General features: G+C 38.5%; 1 protein-coding gene across 5 annotated transcripts in view; it reads right to left on the minus strand.

The window, feature by feature from the left end:
• Positions 1–15251, minus strand: part of RABEP1 (rabaptin, RAB GTPase binding effector protein 1) — a 104099-nt gene that overhangs the window by 6424 nt on the left and 82424 nt on the right. For all 5 annotated transcript variants that reach the window (XR_003438018.1, XR_003438017.1, XM_027130793.1 and 2 more), the window contains 4 exons: positions 10715–10813; positions 6917–7057; positions 1663–1852; positions 975–1030 (listed from right to left, as the gene is read on the minus strand). Coding sequence is in view for 3 of the 5 variants with exons in the window: in XM_027130793.1 (XP_026986594.1) it covers positions 975–1030; positions 1663–1852; positions 6917–7057; positions 10715–10813 (486 nt within the window). In the remaining 2 variants the exon portion in view is untranslated. The remainder of the gene's footprint in view (positions 1–974; positions 1031–1662; positions 1853–6916; positions 7058–10714; positions 10814–15251) is intronic.

Genomic DNA, 15251 nt, shown 5'->3' on the forward strand with positions numbered 1-15251 from the left:
CCCAACACAGCCAGCCAGCCAGCCATCCACCCATAAATAAATAAAATAAATAAATAAATAAAATAAACAAAATTTTAAAAAAGAGCAAATGAAAGGCTACTGAGCAGCACCTGGAAGCAAGACCACGCAGTGTTCCTCATTCCAGTGGAACCAGCAGCTGGGGGCAGAGGCATAGAAGGTGGACACCAGGATTAATCCAGGGTTAGGCAGTATCAAGTGAGGGTAGCACAAGAACAAGGAATCGGGGGCTTGCAGGAGTTAGTGGGAGACTAGTTGAAGAGGCAAGCCATGTCAGATGCTGCTTAGAAGGAAAGAAAGAAAGAAGTTGCTGAAACCAGCGGAAAAGGAAAAGTTTAAGGAAGTGAAGGTCTGAATGAGGTACTCAGACAGATGAACCTACGGGATTAAGGGCTGGAAAGATGGTAGACAGGGGTCAGGGGCATGAGCGTGGAGTGAGATGTCAGAAGTGGGGCAAGGTGCAGGCAGGAGTGTGGCAAGGCAGGGCAGCACAGCAGCAAAGGTCATTGAGTCAATGAATAACGAGGCCAGTAAGCTGAATGGGGTCATCTACCAAAAGGTGTTCATGGTGTCTAAGAGAAGGAGACTCTAAGCCAACTAGAAAACATCACCTCCTGTTTGTAAAAGATTTTGTAGCTTTAAGTATCTAAGTATTTTGTAGCTTTAAGTATCTATCATGTCAAGACCACAGCTTGCCTGTCCTTCCACCACAGTGGAAGCTCCAGGCTAAGTCACATCGTAGTCTTCCCTGTACCTCCTCCAGTCAACACAGAGCAGGCTCTCATTAAATGGTCTCTACCATCATCACGCCCATATTCCACTGTATTTTTCCCAGGAGTTGCTTGAAGGCAGGGACTATGTCCTAACTATATTTCATTCCTTGAGTCTAGCACAGTAGGATTCAATAAATAAATACTGGCTGCTGACAGAGTCAATCTGAAACTCATGAAACTCACCTGTCCTTTTTCTACTTTTATTCTTTCTAATTCAGCTTTTAGGCTAGAAATGGAAGCTAGGAGGAAAAAAGGAGGAGACATGTTAGCATTTATTCATTATTTTGCATTTAAATTTTTTCTTAAAACACCCCTTTCCCCCATAAGCTCAATCTCATGCAATGAAAGTCAAATGCTGTACTGAACACAGTGGGCAGAATGGGGGTGAGGGACCAACACCCCTTTCTCAAAATTATCCCCAACCAATCAGCATCATAATCAAGCTCAGGAAAAGTGAGAGTCCACACGAGAACACCATGGCATAAACTGTCTCTGCATCAAATACCTACACCTAGCTCGGGGGTGGGTGGGGGGGAGCTAATCCCAGCAGGAGTCTGTTAACACTTCTGAGTTCTGCAAGGAAATGCCACCCATCTACTCATATTCCCCAGTGTCTGGGTTCAAGTCCTGAATTTCCTATCTATTAGTAATTGCCAGAGAGGCCACCAGAGCCCCTAAAAAGATGAGTTTTGGGTTTTTTTTTTTTAACTCCTAATCACTGGATATATCAACATCCAGAGAAAGGGACTGATGAGTCCTTACTTAGTTCTTTCCTATACTTTTTTGTTTTCTACATTCTAAGACTGTTATAACCAGAGAAAAAGTTTTATTTAGTGCCTTCAATTCTAAACTACATCACTTTTATCTTCACCTATTTCTTCCTTGCAGTTTTCTATTTCTAGCTGCAGAGTTTCTTCGAGGTTTTCTTTTAAACACTGTTCTGCTTGAATCTGCTCTTTCAGGAAAAGTATTTCAGCCTTCAGCTTTTCTTCCACGTGATCTGCTGCTGTCCGCACATTAATGATGTTCTCACGGTATTTTAATACCAACTCCCGGAGCGCCTAGATTCAAGAAACAAATGGATATTGGGTTTATAAGGGTGAAAGAAAATAAACAAAAAAAGCTAAAGATTTTCTGCAACCAGAATTTCAGATGTTGTTTTAGACGGTTCAAACTTTAGGACTTTGAACTCCAACCCACTCTTGGCTTCAAGGGGCAGGTGTTATGCCATGTTATTATTCAGTATGTTAAAGAAATAACATTACTAACCAAAAAACGTGTATGGGTGAACTACATATTTTTCCCTCAAAACTGTTTCATAAATGGAAAAATTAAAATTTGAAGTGACTTACAATGTGGGATTCACTATGAATAGCTTAGACTTCCACTATTACCCGCTTAAATTTGAAGGGAGTTAGTGAATGAGGACCAAAAAGACTGAAACTCAGAAGCAAGTATGAACTCCAAGAGGACAAAATGTACTTACTTATTCATTTATTCATTCAAACAAACACTTGTTGAACACCTACCACAAAAGCAAAGTACTGTTAGGCCAGAGGCAGGTATGGCAAAAAGAGGCTTTCTAAGGTGATCAGCTGTTTTTCTGTAATAAATTCAGTTTAAATCTTATTTTATTTTTTCCCTAAATTGTTGTTGTCTTCTTTTAAAATTCCTCCTCCACCCACCCCCGCAAATATCCTCCCAATTATATCCTAAAGCAACTCTAAAGTAAAAACTGGGATTCTTAGATAACTACCAAATGTATATATAAATTAAAGAACAGCAGGAAAAAAAAAAAGCAGTTTTTCTTGAAAAACTGTATCAAGAAAAATTTCATAAGATTTATTACAGAATCAAGGTTTACAGGCTAGACTGGTTATAACCTTCAAGGATTCGTGGAATTTTTTTTAAATCTAGGTACAAAAAGTCCTTATAGAACATGGAAGAGAGGAACCTTTCCTGCCAAATGAAAAGTTTAACAGAGGTGGGAAGTGGTATGCTGACAGCAAAAATAGACAGGTCCCCAACACCTTCTCCTTGATGAGATCAGTCACCAGTTCAGAAAGGAGAGAGAGCTCTCCAGAGTGTCAGTAACCTGAGCTGAGACCACAAGCTGGGGGAGGGCAGGGTAAGGAGAGGGAGAGCAAGGAGCTAATGGCAGGGTAGGCAACGGAGCCTGTGTAAATGAGCAAATAAAAACAAAAACTAAGAGTCATGTTAAAATCTATATGGGAAAAAAGAACGAGGTCCAAACAGTAGGGGTTGAATCTTCAGGGTAGGATTAAGAAAAACTGTTACTTACAAAACTATAAATCTCTGTAATGTCTGACTTTTAAAAATTTAACAATTATAAATTTCTTTTAAAAAAAAAGAACCGAAGGATCTTACAGGAAATATATTTTCTATTTCGTTTTGAGAGTTGCTCTATGAAATCTCATCTTTGCCTATACTGTTTGTAGTGTTTACTTGGGTTTAGCCTAAGATGGTATTTTTCATGATGTTGAAAGGTTTTAAAATGTATGAGGGACTTCCCTGGTGGTGCAGTGGTTAAGATCCACCTGCCAATGCAGGGGACACAGGTTCGAGCCCTGGTCCAGGAAGATCCCACATGCCGCGGAGTAACTAAGCCCGTGAGCCACAACTACTGAGCCTGAGAGCTCTAGAGCCCGCAAGCCACAACTACTGAGCCCACGTGCCACAACTACTGAAGCCCGTGTGCCTAGAGCCCATGCTCCGCAACAAGAGAAGCCACCACAATAAGAAGACCATGCACCACAAAGAGGAGTAGCCCCCACTCGCCGCAACCAGAGAAAGCCCGCGCACAGCAACAAAGACCGAACTCGGCCAAAGATAAATAAATTTATAAAAATAAAAAAATAAAACGTATGAATATAAAGTCTGGAAAAAGTTAAGGAGATACTTATGAATGTCTCAGGAAACGTCTGGGTTTGCAGCCCTGATTCTCCCAACCACAAAAGAATGGAAGTGAGCAAATGCCATAAAAATTATCGGTAGACAGGAGGCTGAGTGTGCTGTGCCCTAAGTGCTATATAGAAAAACAGATATCACAAGGAGCCAGCATGGTGACCCCCTTCAAATATTTAATTTCTGGTGTACTCTCAATCCTGTCCTACAAGAATAATACAGACCTTCGATTTGGCAAAGGATTCTTAGATATGACACTGAAAGCATGAGCAACAGAAGAAAAAAATAAACTGGACTTTATCAAAATTAAAAACTTTTGTGCTTCAAAGGACACCATCAAGAAAATGAAAAAAAAAAAAAATGAAAAAGACAATCCACAGAATGGGAGAAAATATCTGTAAATCATCTACCTGATAAGGGACTTGTATCTAGAATATATAAAGAACTCTTATAACTCAAAGAAATAAAAAGCAAATAACCCAATTTAAGAGTAAGCAGGGCTTCCCTGGTGGCGCAGTGGTTGAGAGTGCGCCTGCAGGGGACATGAGTTCGTGCCCCGGTCCGGGAAGATCCCACATGCCACGGAGCGGCTGGGCCCGTGAGCCATGGCCACTAAGCCTGCGCTTCCGGAGTCTGTGCTCTGCAGTGGGAGAGGCCACAACAGTGAGAGGCCCGCGTACCGCAAAAAAATAAATAAAATAGTAAGCAAAGGATCTGAATAGACGTTTCTCCAAGGAAGATATAAAAATGGCCAATAAACACATGAAAAGATGCTCAATATCATTAACCATTAGGGAGATGCGAATCAAGACTACAATAAGATACCATTTCACACCCACCAGGATAGCTATAATCACAATGTGAGATAACGACGAGTGTTAGTGAGGATGTGGAGAAATCCTCAAATGATAAAACAGGGTTCTCATATGACCCAGCAAGTCCACTCCTAGGTTTCTACCCAAGAGAAACGAAAACATATGTCCACACCAAAACCTATACATGAATGTTTATAGCAACATTATTCATAGTCCAAAGTGGAAACAACCCAAATATCTATCAACAGACAAATGGATAAACAAAATATCCATATAGTGGAGTATAATTTTTTGGTCATAAAAATCAAAGAAGTACTTATACATGGTATGACATGGATGAACATTGAAAACACTAAGATATGTGAAAGAAGCCAGACACAAAAGACCACAAATTGTATGATTCCATTCATAGGAAAGAAAGACAGGACAACCTATACACAGAAAGATTAGTAGTTGCTTAAGCCTTGGGGAGGAAGGGCTGAATAAAAGGTAAGGGGTTTGTCTTTGAGGTGATGAAAATACTGTGGTGAGGGCTACACATCTGAGAATATATTAAAAACCACTGAATTGTACACTTTAAATGGCTGAATTACTTGGTATGTGAATTACATCCCAATAAAGCCTGTATGTATGTATGTATGTATTTGTTTGTTTGCTTGCCACGTCACGTGGCTTGCAGGGGTCTTAGTTCCCTGACCAGGGATTGAACCTGAGCCCTCAGCAGTGAAAGTACAGAGTCCTAACCACTGGACCGCCAGGGAATCCTTTTTTTTTCCTTCATCTTTATTGGAGTATAATTGCTTTACACTGTTCTGTTAGTTTCTGCTATACAACAAAGTGAAATCAGCTCTATGTATATACATATATTCCCATATCCCCACCCTCCTGAGCCTCCCTCCCACCCTCCCTATCCCACCCCTCTAGGTCGTCACAAAGCACGGAGCTGATCTCCTTATGCTTCCCACTAGCCATCCATTTTACATTTGGTAGTGTATGTATGTCAGTGCTAATCTCTCACTTCGTCCCAGCTTCCCCTTCCCACCGTGTCCTCAAGTCCGTTCTCTACATCTGTGTCTTTATTCCTGCCCTGCCACTAGGTTCATCAGTACCATTTTTTTGGATTCCATATATATGCATTAGCATACAGTATTTGTTTTTCTCTTTCTCACTTACTTCACTCAAATTGAAGTATAGCTGATTTACAATATTGTGTTAATATATGCTGTACAGCAAAGTGACTCAGTTATACATACATAAACATACATTCTTTTCCATTATGGTTAATCTCAAGATACTGAATATAGTTCCCTGTGCTATACGGTAGGTCCTTGTTGTTTATCCATTCTATATGCAATAGTTTGCATCTACTAACCCCAAACTCCCAGTCCATCCCTCCGCCACCCTCCCTCCCCCTTGGCAACCACAATTCTGTTCCCTATGTCTGTGAGTCTGTTTCATAAATTTGTGTCATATTTAGATTCCATATATAAGTGATATCATATGGAATTTCTCTTTCTGACTTAACTTCACTGAGTATGATAATCTCTAGTTGCATCCATGTTGCTGCAAATGGCATTATTTTGTTCTTTTTTATGGCTGAGTAGTATTCCATTGTATACTATGTACCACACCTTCTTTATCCATTCATCTTTTTTTTTTGGGGGGGGCTGCATTGAGTCTTCGTTGCTGCACACAGGCTTTCTCTAGTTGTGGTGAGCGGGGGCTACTCTTCGTCGCGGTGCATGGTCTTCTCATTGCGGTGGCTTCTCTTGTGTGGAGCACGGGCTTTAGGCACGCGGGCTTCAGTAGTTGCAGCACACAGGCTCAGTAGTTGTGGCACACAGGTCCTAGAGCATGTGGGCTTCAGTAGTTGTGGTGCACAGGCTTCAGTAGTTGTGGCACGCAGGCTCAGTAGTTGTGGCACATGGGCTTAGGTGGTCCACGGCATGCAGGTTTTCCCAGACTGGGGATTGAACCCACGTTCCCTGCATTGGCAGGCGGATTCTTAACCATTGCACCACCAGAGAAGCCCCCAATCATCTGCTGAGGGACATTTGGGTTGTTTCCATGTCTTGGCTATTATGAATAGTGCTTCTATGAACATAGGGGTGCATGTATCTTTTTGAATTATAGTTTTGTCTGGATATATGCCCAAGAGTGGGACTGCTGGATCATAAGGCAACTCTATTTAGTTTTCTGAGGAACCTCCATATTGTTTTCCATAGTGACTGCACCAACTTACATTCCCAACAACAATGTAGGAGGGTTCCCTTTTCTCCACACCCTCTCCAGCATTTGTTATTTGTAGACTTTTTTAAAAAGAATTTGTAGCCATTTCAGAAAATGTACTTGTTTACATTTTTGATCTTACAGAAAATAAGTTACCTCTATAGTGTCTGGGAGAATGAAGTCTTCTGCTTGTTGTAATGACACATGCAAGCTATGCTTTCCCTGAAGACTGTCATTGTCTTTCTGTAACCTCACCAGCTCTTCTGAAACCTGTTCCCGTGACTGCATCAGCACTGCCTAAAATAGAAAAAGATACTAATCACAGCCAGAAAGGTAAATCCTATCTGCTGATAACTGCACCAGAGAAAAACAAAGGCCAAATGAAATAAGGGCTGAGGATGGACAGTACATGATAAAGCTCTGTAAGACTTAAAAAAAGCAGCTCAGAGATTTATTGGTTTACAGCCCTTACATATATTCAGGGGGACAGGAAATGAAGCAAGTATCTGAGCTTATTCTCCACTGTTTCTACCAACAGCTTAAAAGTAATGAATTTCTTCCCCCATATCCCTAGGACCAGCATCTCTAGCTCAATGGAAGAGGTGGACGTAATCAAGACTTATATCAAAAAAAGTGTGTACTCCAAGACAACTCCTATTTCCTCACAGCATGCGTTCCACAGGAGGCAGGGATAAACAAAAAGCAGTATCTTCATCTTTCATTACATATACATACGTTCAAGCTCAGGATCACTGTGAATGGCCCAAGAACCCCAAATATTAGACGCTATCAAGAGGCTTTATGCTTAGGAAATGCAGGACATTTGAGCGGCTCATTCTTAAAATGGAACACGTTCCTTCTTCCACTTGCTGATGTTTACAACAATTTTAGGTATTTCATATGAATTTATATCAATATAAAAGTCCAGCTAATTTGAGTATAAGATAAAATTCTGCAAAAGTATTTCTGCTAATTTTTACTACTAACCATTGAACATATACATAAGTGTAGATTACTCCACATCCAACATTTGTTCAGCAGCTACTACTCTACACTAGGCGATTTGCTGCCCATGGAGAATACAGGGATAAAAGATAGACTCTGCCCTAGAGAAGCACATGGTACAGTGGAGGGAAAGATAAGTAAACCAAAAATTACCCAACCATACTACGAATGCTGTAACACTCGGTTACAATGGGTGACAATGGGTACAGCAGTGATAAAAGGACAAAGGGTACCTAATTAGTGGAGAGGGTTCAAGAACATTTCCCACAAAAGGTGACTGCTGCATCCTGAAGGACAAATAGACTGCTGGTAGGCAGGCAAGGTCATGCATAAGTTTTGGTTAATTCTACTGGCTCTTATTTATTTCAGACCAGAATCAATTGTTGCTTTATGCTCACTTTCAACCCATTTACAACAAAATATTAGCATCCCACTACATTTTGGATATAAAAGAAGGGAAAGAAGAATACGTTTATATTTGTTTATTTTTGTAAAGAGAAAACCAAGGATAAACCAAAAATAAATTTAAATGATCATGTATAGGAGTTGGTGGGAACAGGGTGAAAGGGACAGGGAATGGAAGTGAAACTTCTGAGTGTTTATATACTTTTATAGTTCTGACTTATGAACCATGTTGCATGTTCAAAAAACAAAAAAGTCAATTAAAAAAGAAGAAAATCCAAAAATGTAATACATAGCTCCATTTGTTTCTGTTTGTATCAAATTGATAACACAACCACAGAGAGAAAAATCATTTCAAGTAATTTTTGAACACAGCACCCAGACTGTAAACCTTTACCTGGCATAACATTCTAAGGGTAAAAAGAACTACAGGTGTCTCTTGGTATCCGCAGAGGACTGGTTCCAAGACACACTCCCATACCAAAAACTGAGATGCTCAAGTCACTTCCAGTCAGCCCTCTGTATGCACAGATGTGGAAACCGTGGATATGGAGGGCCAACAAAGAAATGCTGAACTTCACTTAGTAAGTTTGCTGTTGGTAGCAATATTAATGTAGTCATTCTAAAACGATTGTGATCACCTTAACCAAGTGATCAAACTTAACATCACCAACAATGGAACCACCCATCATAACATGCCTCTTGTTATGAACTTTCCATTGAATCATTTCATCCATGTAGTATTCTTGCCAAAAATGTCTAACTTGAACCATGTGGAAATAATCAGACAAATGCATTCTACAAGGCAAATGGTCTGGACGCTTCAAAAATGTTAATGTCATAAAAGCCAAAAACAAAAAGTGGGTGACTGTTCTAGATTAAAGGAGACTAAAGTGACATGACAACAAAATACAATACGTGATCCTTGACTAGTTCCTTGATCAAAAAGTAAAACCTCCACTAGAAAGCAATCAAGGACTTTCAGGGTCAATGGTTACATTTTAAGCATATAATAACAGTATTGTGATTATGCAGAAAAACTTCTTTGTTGTTAGGACATACATACTGAAATATTTAGGAGTGTCATTATGTCTACAACTTATTTCCAAATGGCTCAAAAAAATAAACAAATACATATGTAATATAACATACACATACATGAAAGAGAGAGACTGAGAAACAATTGCAAGCAGTAAAAATGTGGCAAAATATTAACTGGTAAACCTAAGTGAAGATTTTATGAATGTTCACTCCATAAACAACTCTAAGTTTGAAATTTTTCAAAATAAATAGTTCGGGGGAAATATCAAGATCCCAACCACTACCACAGCTACTCTTCTTTGAAGGGGCCTAAGAAATTGAGTTTATCTTTCTCAGTGTAAGAACATTTAAAGGTAATTTCAAGAAAATGGTAAGATATTAAAGTTCACAAGACCTCAACCTTAATTTCAAGAAAATGGTAAGATATTAAAGTTCACAAGACCTCAACCTTAATTTCAACAATTCTTCAATGTCACCTGCAATATGTTCATTTTAAGTGGAATCAACTTGAAAAATGTTAGCAAAAGCAGGTGAGTTTTAAAAGATGAGAAGGAAGATGAGAAGGGACAGGGATTGTAAGGAGGCTAAACACTATGAAACTTTGTCAGCATTTAACAGTGTCCTTGAGATCAACAATTATTATTTCATATTCTCTAATTAATGAAAAGATATGAAACTCTCTCTGGCCATTGATTAGTGAGATGTTTCTCAACAGACATGTTGAGGGATCAGCATTTAGGGATCAGCTCAAAGGCCATTCAGATACTGACCCAATGCCAATCAAAAACAAACCATTACCATACAACTTGGAGTTTGTTTTTCTGTCAACCCTGCAAGAGCTGGACAAGAGGCAACTCTGTAGGATCACCTCAGCAGGACCAACTCTGCTATAGTTTATGAAGGGCCATCAGATGCAGGGTTCCAACTTTGAGAAAAAGGAAGAGCAAGGCAAGTGGAGCCTGACTGCTGAGGAAGAGGCCCAAAGCTGGAGAACAATTCTGCAGAGGTTCAAGGCAGCTCTTATTAAGAAGCTCTCTGTTCCTATTCCTCTCAAAATTGACAGCCTTCTGGAAGTTTTCCAGTGCCACAGCAGTTATGGTACATGTTTTATCATAAACCCTATGAAATTACTGAGGTTATTTTAAATATATTAGCTGTCCAGGAAAAGCACAGTGACTGCTCAAAAGCTGTACCTCCTAGGGCTTTGAGAGATTTCAACTTTTAGCTTGTATTTAGAGCTAAAAATTAAATGCTGGTCCATAGTTTATTTTATTTAGGTTTCTCAAATCAAAGAAAAATTAAGTTAAAGGTGATAATTTTTTTGGTCAAGAGGTAGGTTTAAAAAGAGAATAATGTCTTTACATAATCTTGTCCATTACTAACGTTCTATAGGCTCTGGAGAACATAATGGTAACCACTTTGGCCAGGAAGATAAAGTCACATCAAAGATTATTTCAAGATAGAATATATTTAACATAGTTAATGTTTATTTAAATGTTAACTTACCATCTGTTCCTGAACATCCCTCTTTGCCTGGGAAAACCCCTGTTGTAACTCTTCAAGTAAGATCTCAGATGCTTGGGCTCTTAGGACAAGTGCAGAGATCTTGAAAGAAAAAAAAAATTCATACACAGAGAATTTAGTTAGGAATCTGGTTATTCTGAAACTAACTCTTCCACCTCCTGCTTATTTAATGTCCGGAACTGATTTTATTAGCTCATCAAACCCCACTCATCTATCATTCAACAGATATGTGTGCATCTACTGTGTACAAAGCCTCAGCCTTTCAGATGACACAAAGCAGTACCCAAAGTCCCCAGGGGTCATACGCTGCCATACATGAACAACAGCATTATATGCGTCTCTAGACATAGATACTAATCCATGTGACACAGTTATAAATATTATTCTTAAAGGAGCTAATTAAAAATCAATAAAAATTTTGAAACTCTGTCCACAAAAAAACCCGTTTAAAGGATAAATGAATCTTCCCTGAACTAGCTGCAGTATTCTAAGGTGGTTTACTTAAGAGCAAAAGACACATGATAAACTCTCTTGAATTAGTTTTAGTGTTCCTGACGAGGGGTTTATGTGAAAGTTGATGACTCATACATAAGAGTTATAAAATAAACCAAAATAAATTTGTTTAGACATTTAAAAAATGATTATTGTCAGAATTTTGTTTCCAGTAGTGGCAGAATAGGTGATGTGAACCAACCTTCCTGCTAATTAAGAAAACCAGACAAAAATATGAAAGACACCTACATGAAGGCATGGGAGAACAAGGCAAAAAAGAATCACAGAGCCAAGGACCAGAATGAAGACACATGGAGAACTGGGTGCAGCATCTGGAACAGCTCTTCTCCAGAAGCATGAGCCAACTCCAAAAGAAGCAGAGGCAGCACTGAGAAGCTGAGCAGAGCGTCTGAAAACCCCAGCACAGGGTGGCAAAAGTTAAGAGTCCAAGACCCAATACACAAAGGGATCCCTGGTAAACACCCTGCACTTTGGACTGGGTCTCCAAAGGGACACACCCTACAGTAAGGGAAGAAGTTAAAATAATCCAACCTTCACAACTTCATATAATCTCAATTCCCATAAATGTATTAAGGTGATCCAGGATTGTTAGTACAACTAGTTGCCTGCCTCTCATAAGAAAAATGGCTTTATTTCAACAATTTTCACATATAATGTCTAGTACCTCAAGTTAAGAATGCACAAGGAAAGACTGTGATAGGGACTTCCCTGGTGGCGCAGTGTTTAAGAAGCCACCTGCCAATACAGGGGACACAGGTTTGAGCCCTGGTCTGGGAAGGTCCCACATGCTGCGAAGCAACTAAGCTCATGTGCCACAATTACTGAGTGTGTGCTCTAGAGCCTGCAAGCCACACTACTGTAGCCCATGCTCCACAACAAGAAGCCACCGCAATGAGAAGCCTGCGCACCACAACAAAGAGTAGCCCCCACCTGCTGCAACTAGAGAAAGCCCGTGCCCAGCAACGAAGACCCAACACAGCCAAAAATTAATTAAAAATAAATAAAAGACTATGATAAAAAACAAAAGGAAATGATAAAAAACAAAACAGATAACAAAAAGAGAGCTACAATGAATCCAGATATGTTATTAGAAACAGACTTTAAAATAACTATATTTGATCTGTTCAGAAATTTAGAACCACCAGAGAAATGGAAACGATGAAAAATAACCAAATGGAAATAAACTAAAAAAATCAATTATCCAAATTAAAAATAAAATGGATGAGTTTAACAGATTAGACCTATTTGAAGAGAAAATTAGTGATATGAAGATAATAAACAAAGACAAAAATGATGGGAAATACAGAAGAGAGATTAAAGAAGCCATGCAGATGCAATGCGAACATCTAACATATACAAATATTTGAAGAAGTAACAGCCAATGGAAATAGCTGGTAGAGCTAAAAATATACCTGTGCAAAAACTCAAAAATTCCGTAATTTCACTACTATGTATACTTGAGAGAAATAAGTCCACATGTCCACTAAAAGACATGTACAAGAATGTTAAAAAGTGTATTCATTCACAATATCCAAAAACCAGACACAATCCAAATATCTCTCAACTGTAGAATGGATAAATGAATTATGGTATACTCATGTTATAGAATATACACAACATTAAAATCTAACTACTTACACACAGAACAATATGGATAAGTCTCACAGACATAATGACCCAACAGACCAGATGCAAAAGGCTACATACTATATGATTCCATTTATATGAAGTCCAGCAACAAGCAATTCTAAAACAGTGTTAAACGTTAGAATACTGGCTACCTCTAAGAATAGGCAGGTGGGGTATTTACTTATTAGTAAAGAACATGAGCGTATTAGAAATGTTCAGTATCTTGATGCAGATGATGATTTATTACCCTAGTAAAATTTTTCACACATTAAAATTCACCAAATTGTACACTTGAGATTTATGCACTTTATGTTTATCTCAATAAAAACAAATTTTTAAAGAGACATATGGCTGAGAATATTCCAATCACGATATAAGACATTAACTCGGAGATCCAAGAAACCCTGTGAACTCCAAACAGCAGAAATATGAAGAAAGACGCACCTAGGTATATAACACAGTAAAACTGTTAATAACAAAAGCCAAAATGAACATCTTTACAACAGCCACGGAAAAAATAACATTTCACCTTCAAAGGAACAACAATAAGACTTACAGCTGACTTCTCATCAGAAACATGGAAGCCAGAAGCAATGAAATAAGAACTTCAAAGTGCTGAAAGAAAATATCATAAATACTCAGAATTCTATACCTGACCACAGAGTATCCTTTTTGAATGAAGGTGGAAAGAAAAAGATATGTCTAATAAACAAAAATATGAGAGAACGGAGACTTTTGGCACTGTCCAAGATGGACTAAGCCCACCAAGGCCATTCTCTCCCCTTATTACAACTAAAAACTCTGGAAAAAATACAAAAAGCAACTACCTGAGGACTCTAAAACATAAGCAAAAGCAGACAGTTTAGGGAGGGAAATCAAAACGGGAAGAAACAATTCATACTGCAGTTTACTACTTATTTGGGTTTTTTTTCCTATTTTCTGCCAGCATGAATCTAAGAGCTGCCCCAGTTGTGAAGCCACAACAGATGCAGCAGCACAGGACAAACAACTGTTTTTCTGATCACAGGGCCACGACAGGGTCCCCATGAGCTGACAAGTAGAGTGGTACTGAGAGAAAAGAGCTTGAAAAAGGATCCCCTAATTCTGTGCATGAACCAGCACAAGTCTCACACTGACCCCTGAGCTATATACATACATGGACACATCCAAAAGAGCACTGCAAAGGCTTTTAAAAATGAACTGACGTTAGAACTACCTACTACAGAAGGCAAGACAGAACTTATGAACGAACCTAATCAGGTTAACAGAACTGAGAGTCTCACAATAAAATATTCATAATCTCCAAGATCAATCTAAAAGTACTTGACATAGAAACAATCAGGAAAATGTGGCCAATTCTCAAGAGGAAAGAAAACACATGCCAACCCCATGATGACCAAGGTTGGACTCATCAAAGACTTTAAAGTAGCTATTGTAACTATGCTGCCTGGTGTCAAGGTAAATACTGTTGAAACGAATGAAAACATAGTTCTCAGCAGAGAAAAACTTTTATAGTTTTTAGAAACTATATGTTTCTAAACTGTAAAGTTTCTAACTTTATGTTTCATTTAAAGAAACAAATGAAAAATTTACTATAAATTACAGCACAGAATCTGGCACAAAAATAGGCAAACAGACCAAATAAAAGAGTCCTCAAACTGACCCACACATGTACATTCACTTGATAGTTAACAAAGATGATCTTGCAGAGCAGTGAGAAAAAGGTGACCTTTTCACTAAATGGTACAGGAACTGACTCTCCATATGAAAAAAATAAAATAAAAATTTACCCATATCTACAGCTTATACATAAAAGTCAGTTCTAGATGGATTTTAGATATAAATGTGAGTGGCTATAAACAATGAAGCTTCTACAAAATACATGAAAATATCTTCATATAACCCCAGGGTAAGAAAATATTCTTCTAAAAACCAGGATAAAAATCACTCATCATCAATAAATTTGACTACATTAAAATTAAGAACTTCTGTTCATCAAAAGACACCATTAAAATAATGAAAATCTAAGGTACTGAGTAGAAGACATTTGGGACACATCACCAAAAGGCTCTAATAAGATTATATAAAGAACTCCTATCAGAAAAGTGGGGGAAAAAAAAAAAAAGACAACCCAATAAAATATCAAGCATAAGACTTGAAAAGTAATTGCAAACACACACACACACACACACACACACACAATGATATCCCAATGGCTAACAGACATGAAAAATGCTAAATAACCTCAATGGTCGTAAGAGAAACACAAACTAAGCCACCATGAAATGCCATTACACACCCACCAAAATGGCTATAATTAAAATAACACAAAATGAAGTCTGTCGAGACTGCGGACCCACAGGAATTCTTCTCATAC

Source organism: Aethalodelphis obliquidens, unplaced genomic scaffold, assembly GCF_003676395.1.
Source record: "Aethalodelphis obliquidens isolate GAN/ISIS:26980383/991018 unplaced genomic scaffold, ASM367639v1 scaffold38, whole genome shotgun sequence".
In the NCBI taxonomy this organism is placed as follows: Eukaryota; Metazoa; Chordata; class Mammalia; order Artiodactyla; family Delphinidae; genus Aethalodelphis; species Aethalodelphis obliquidens.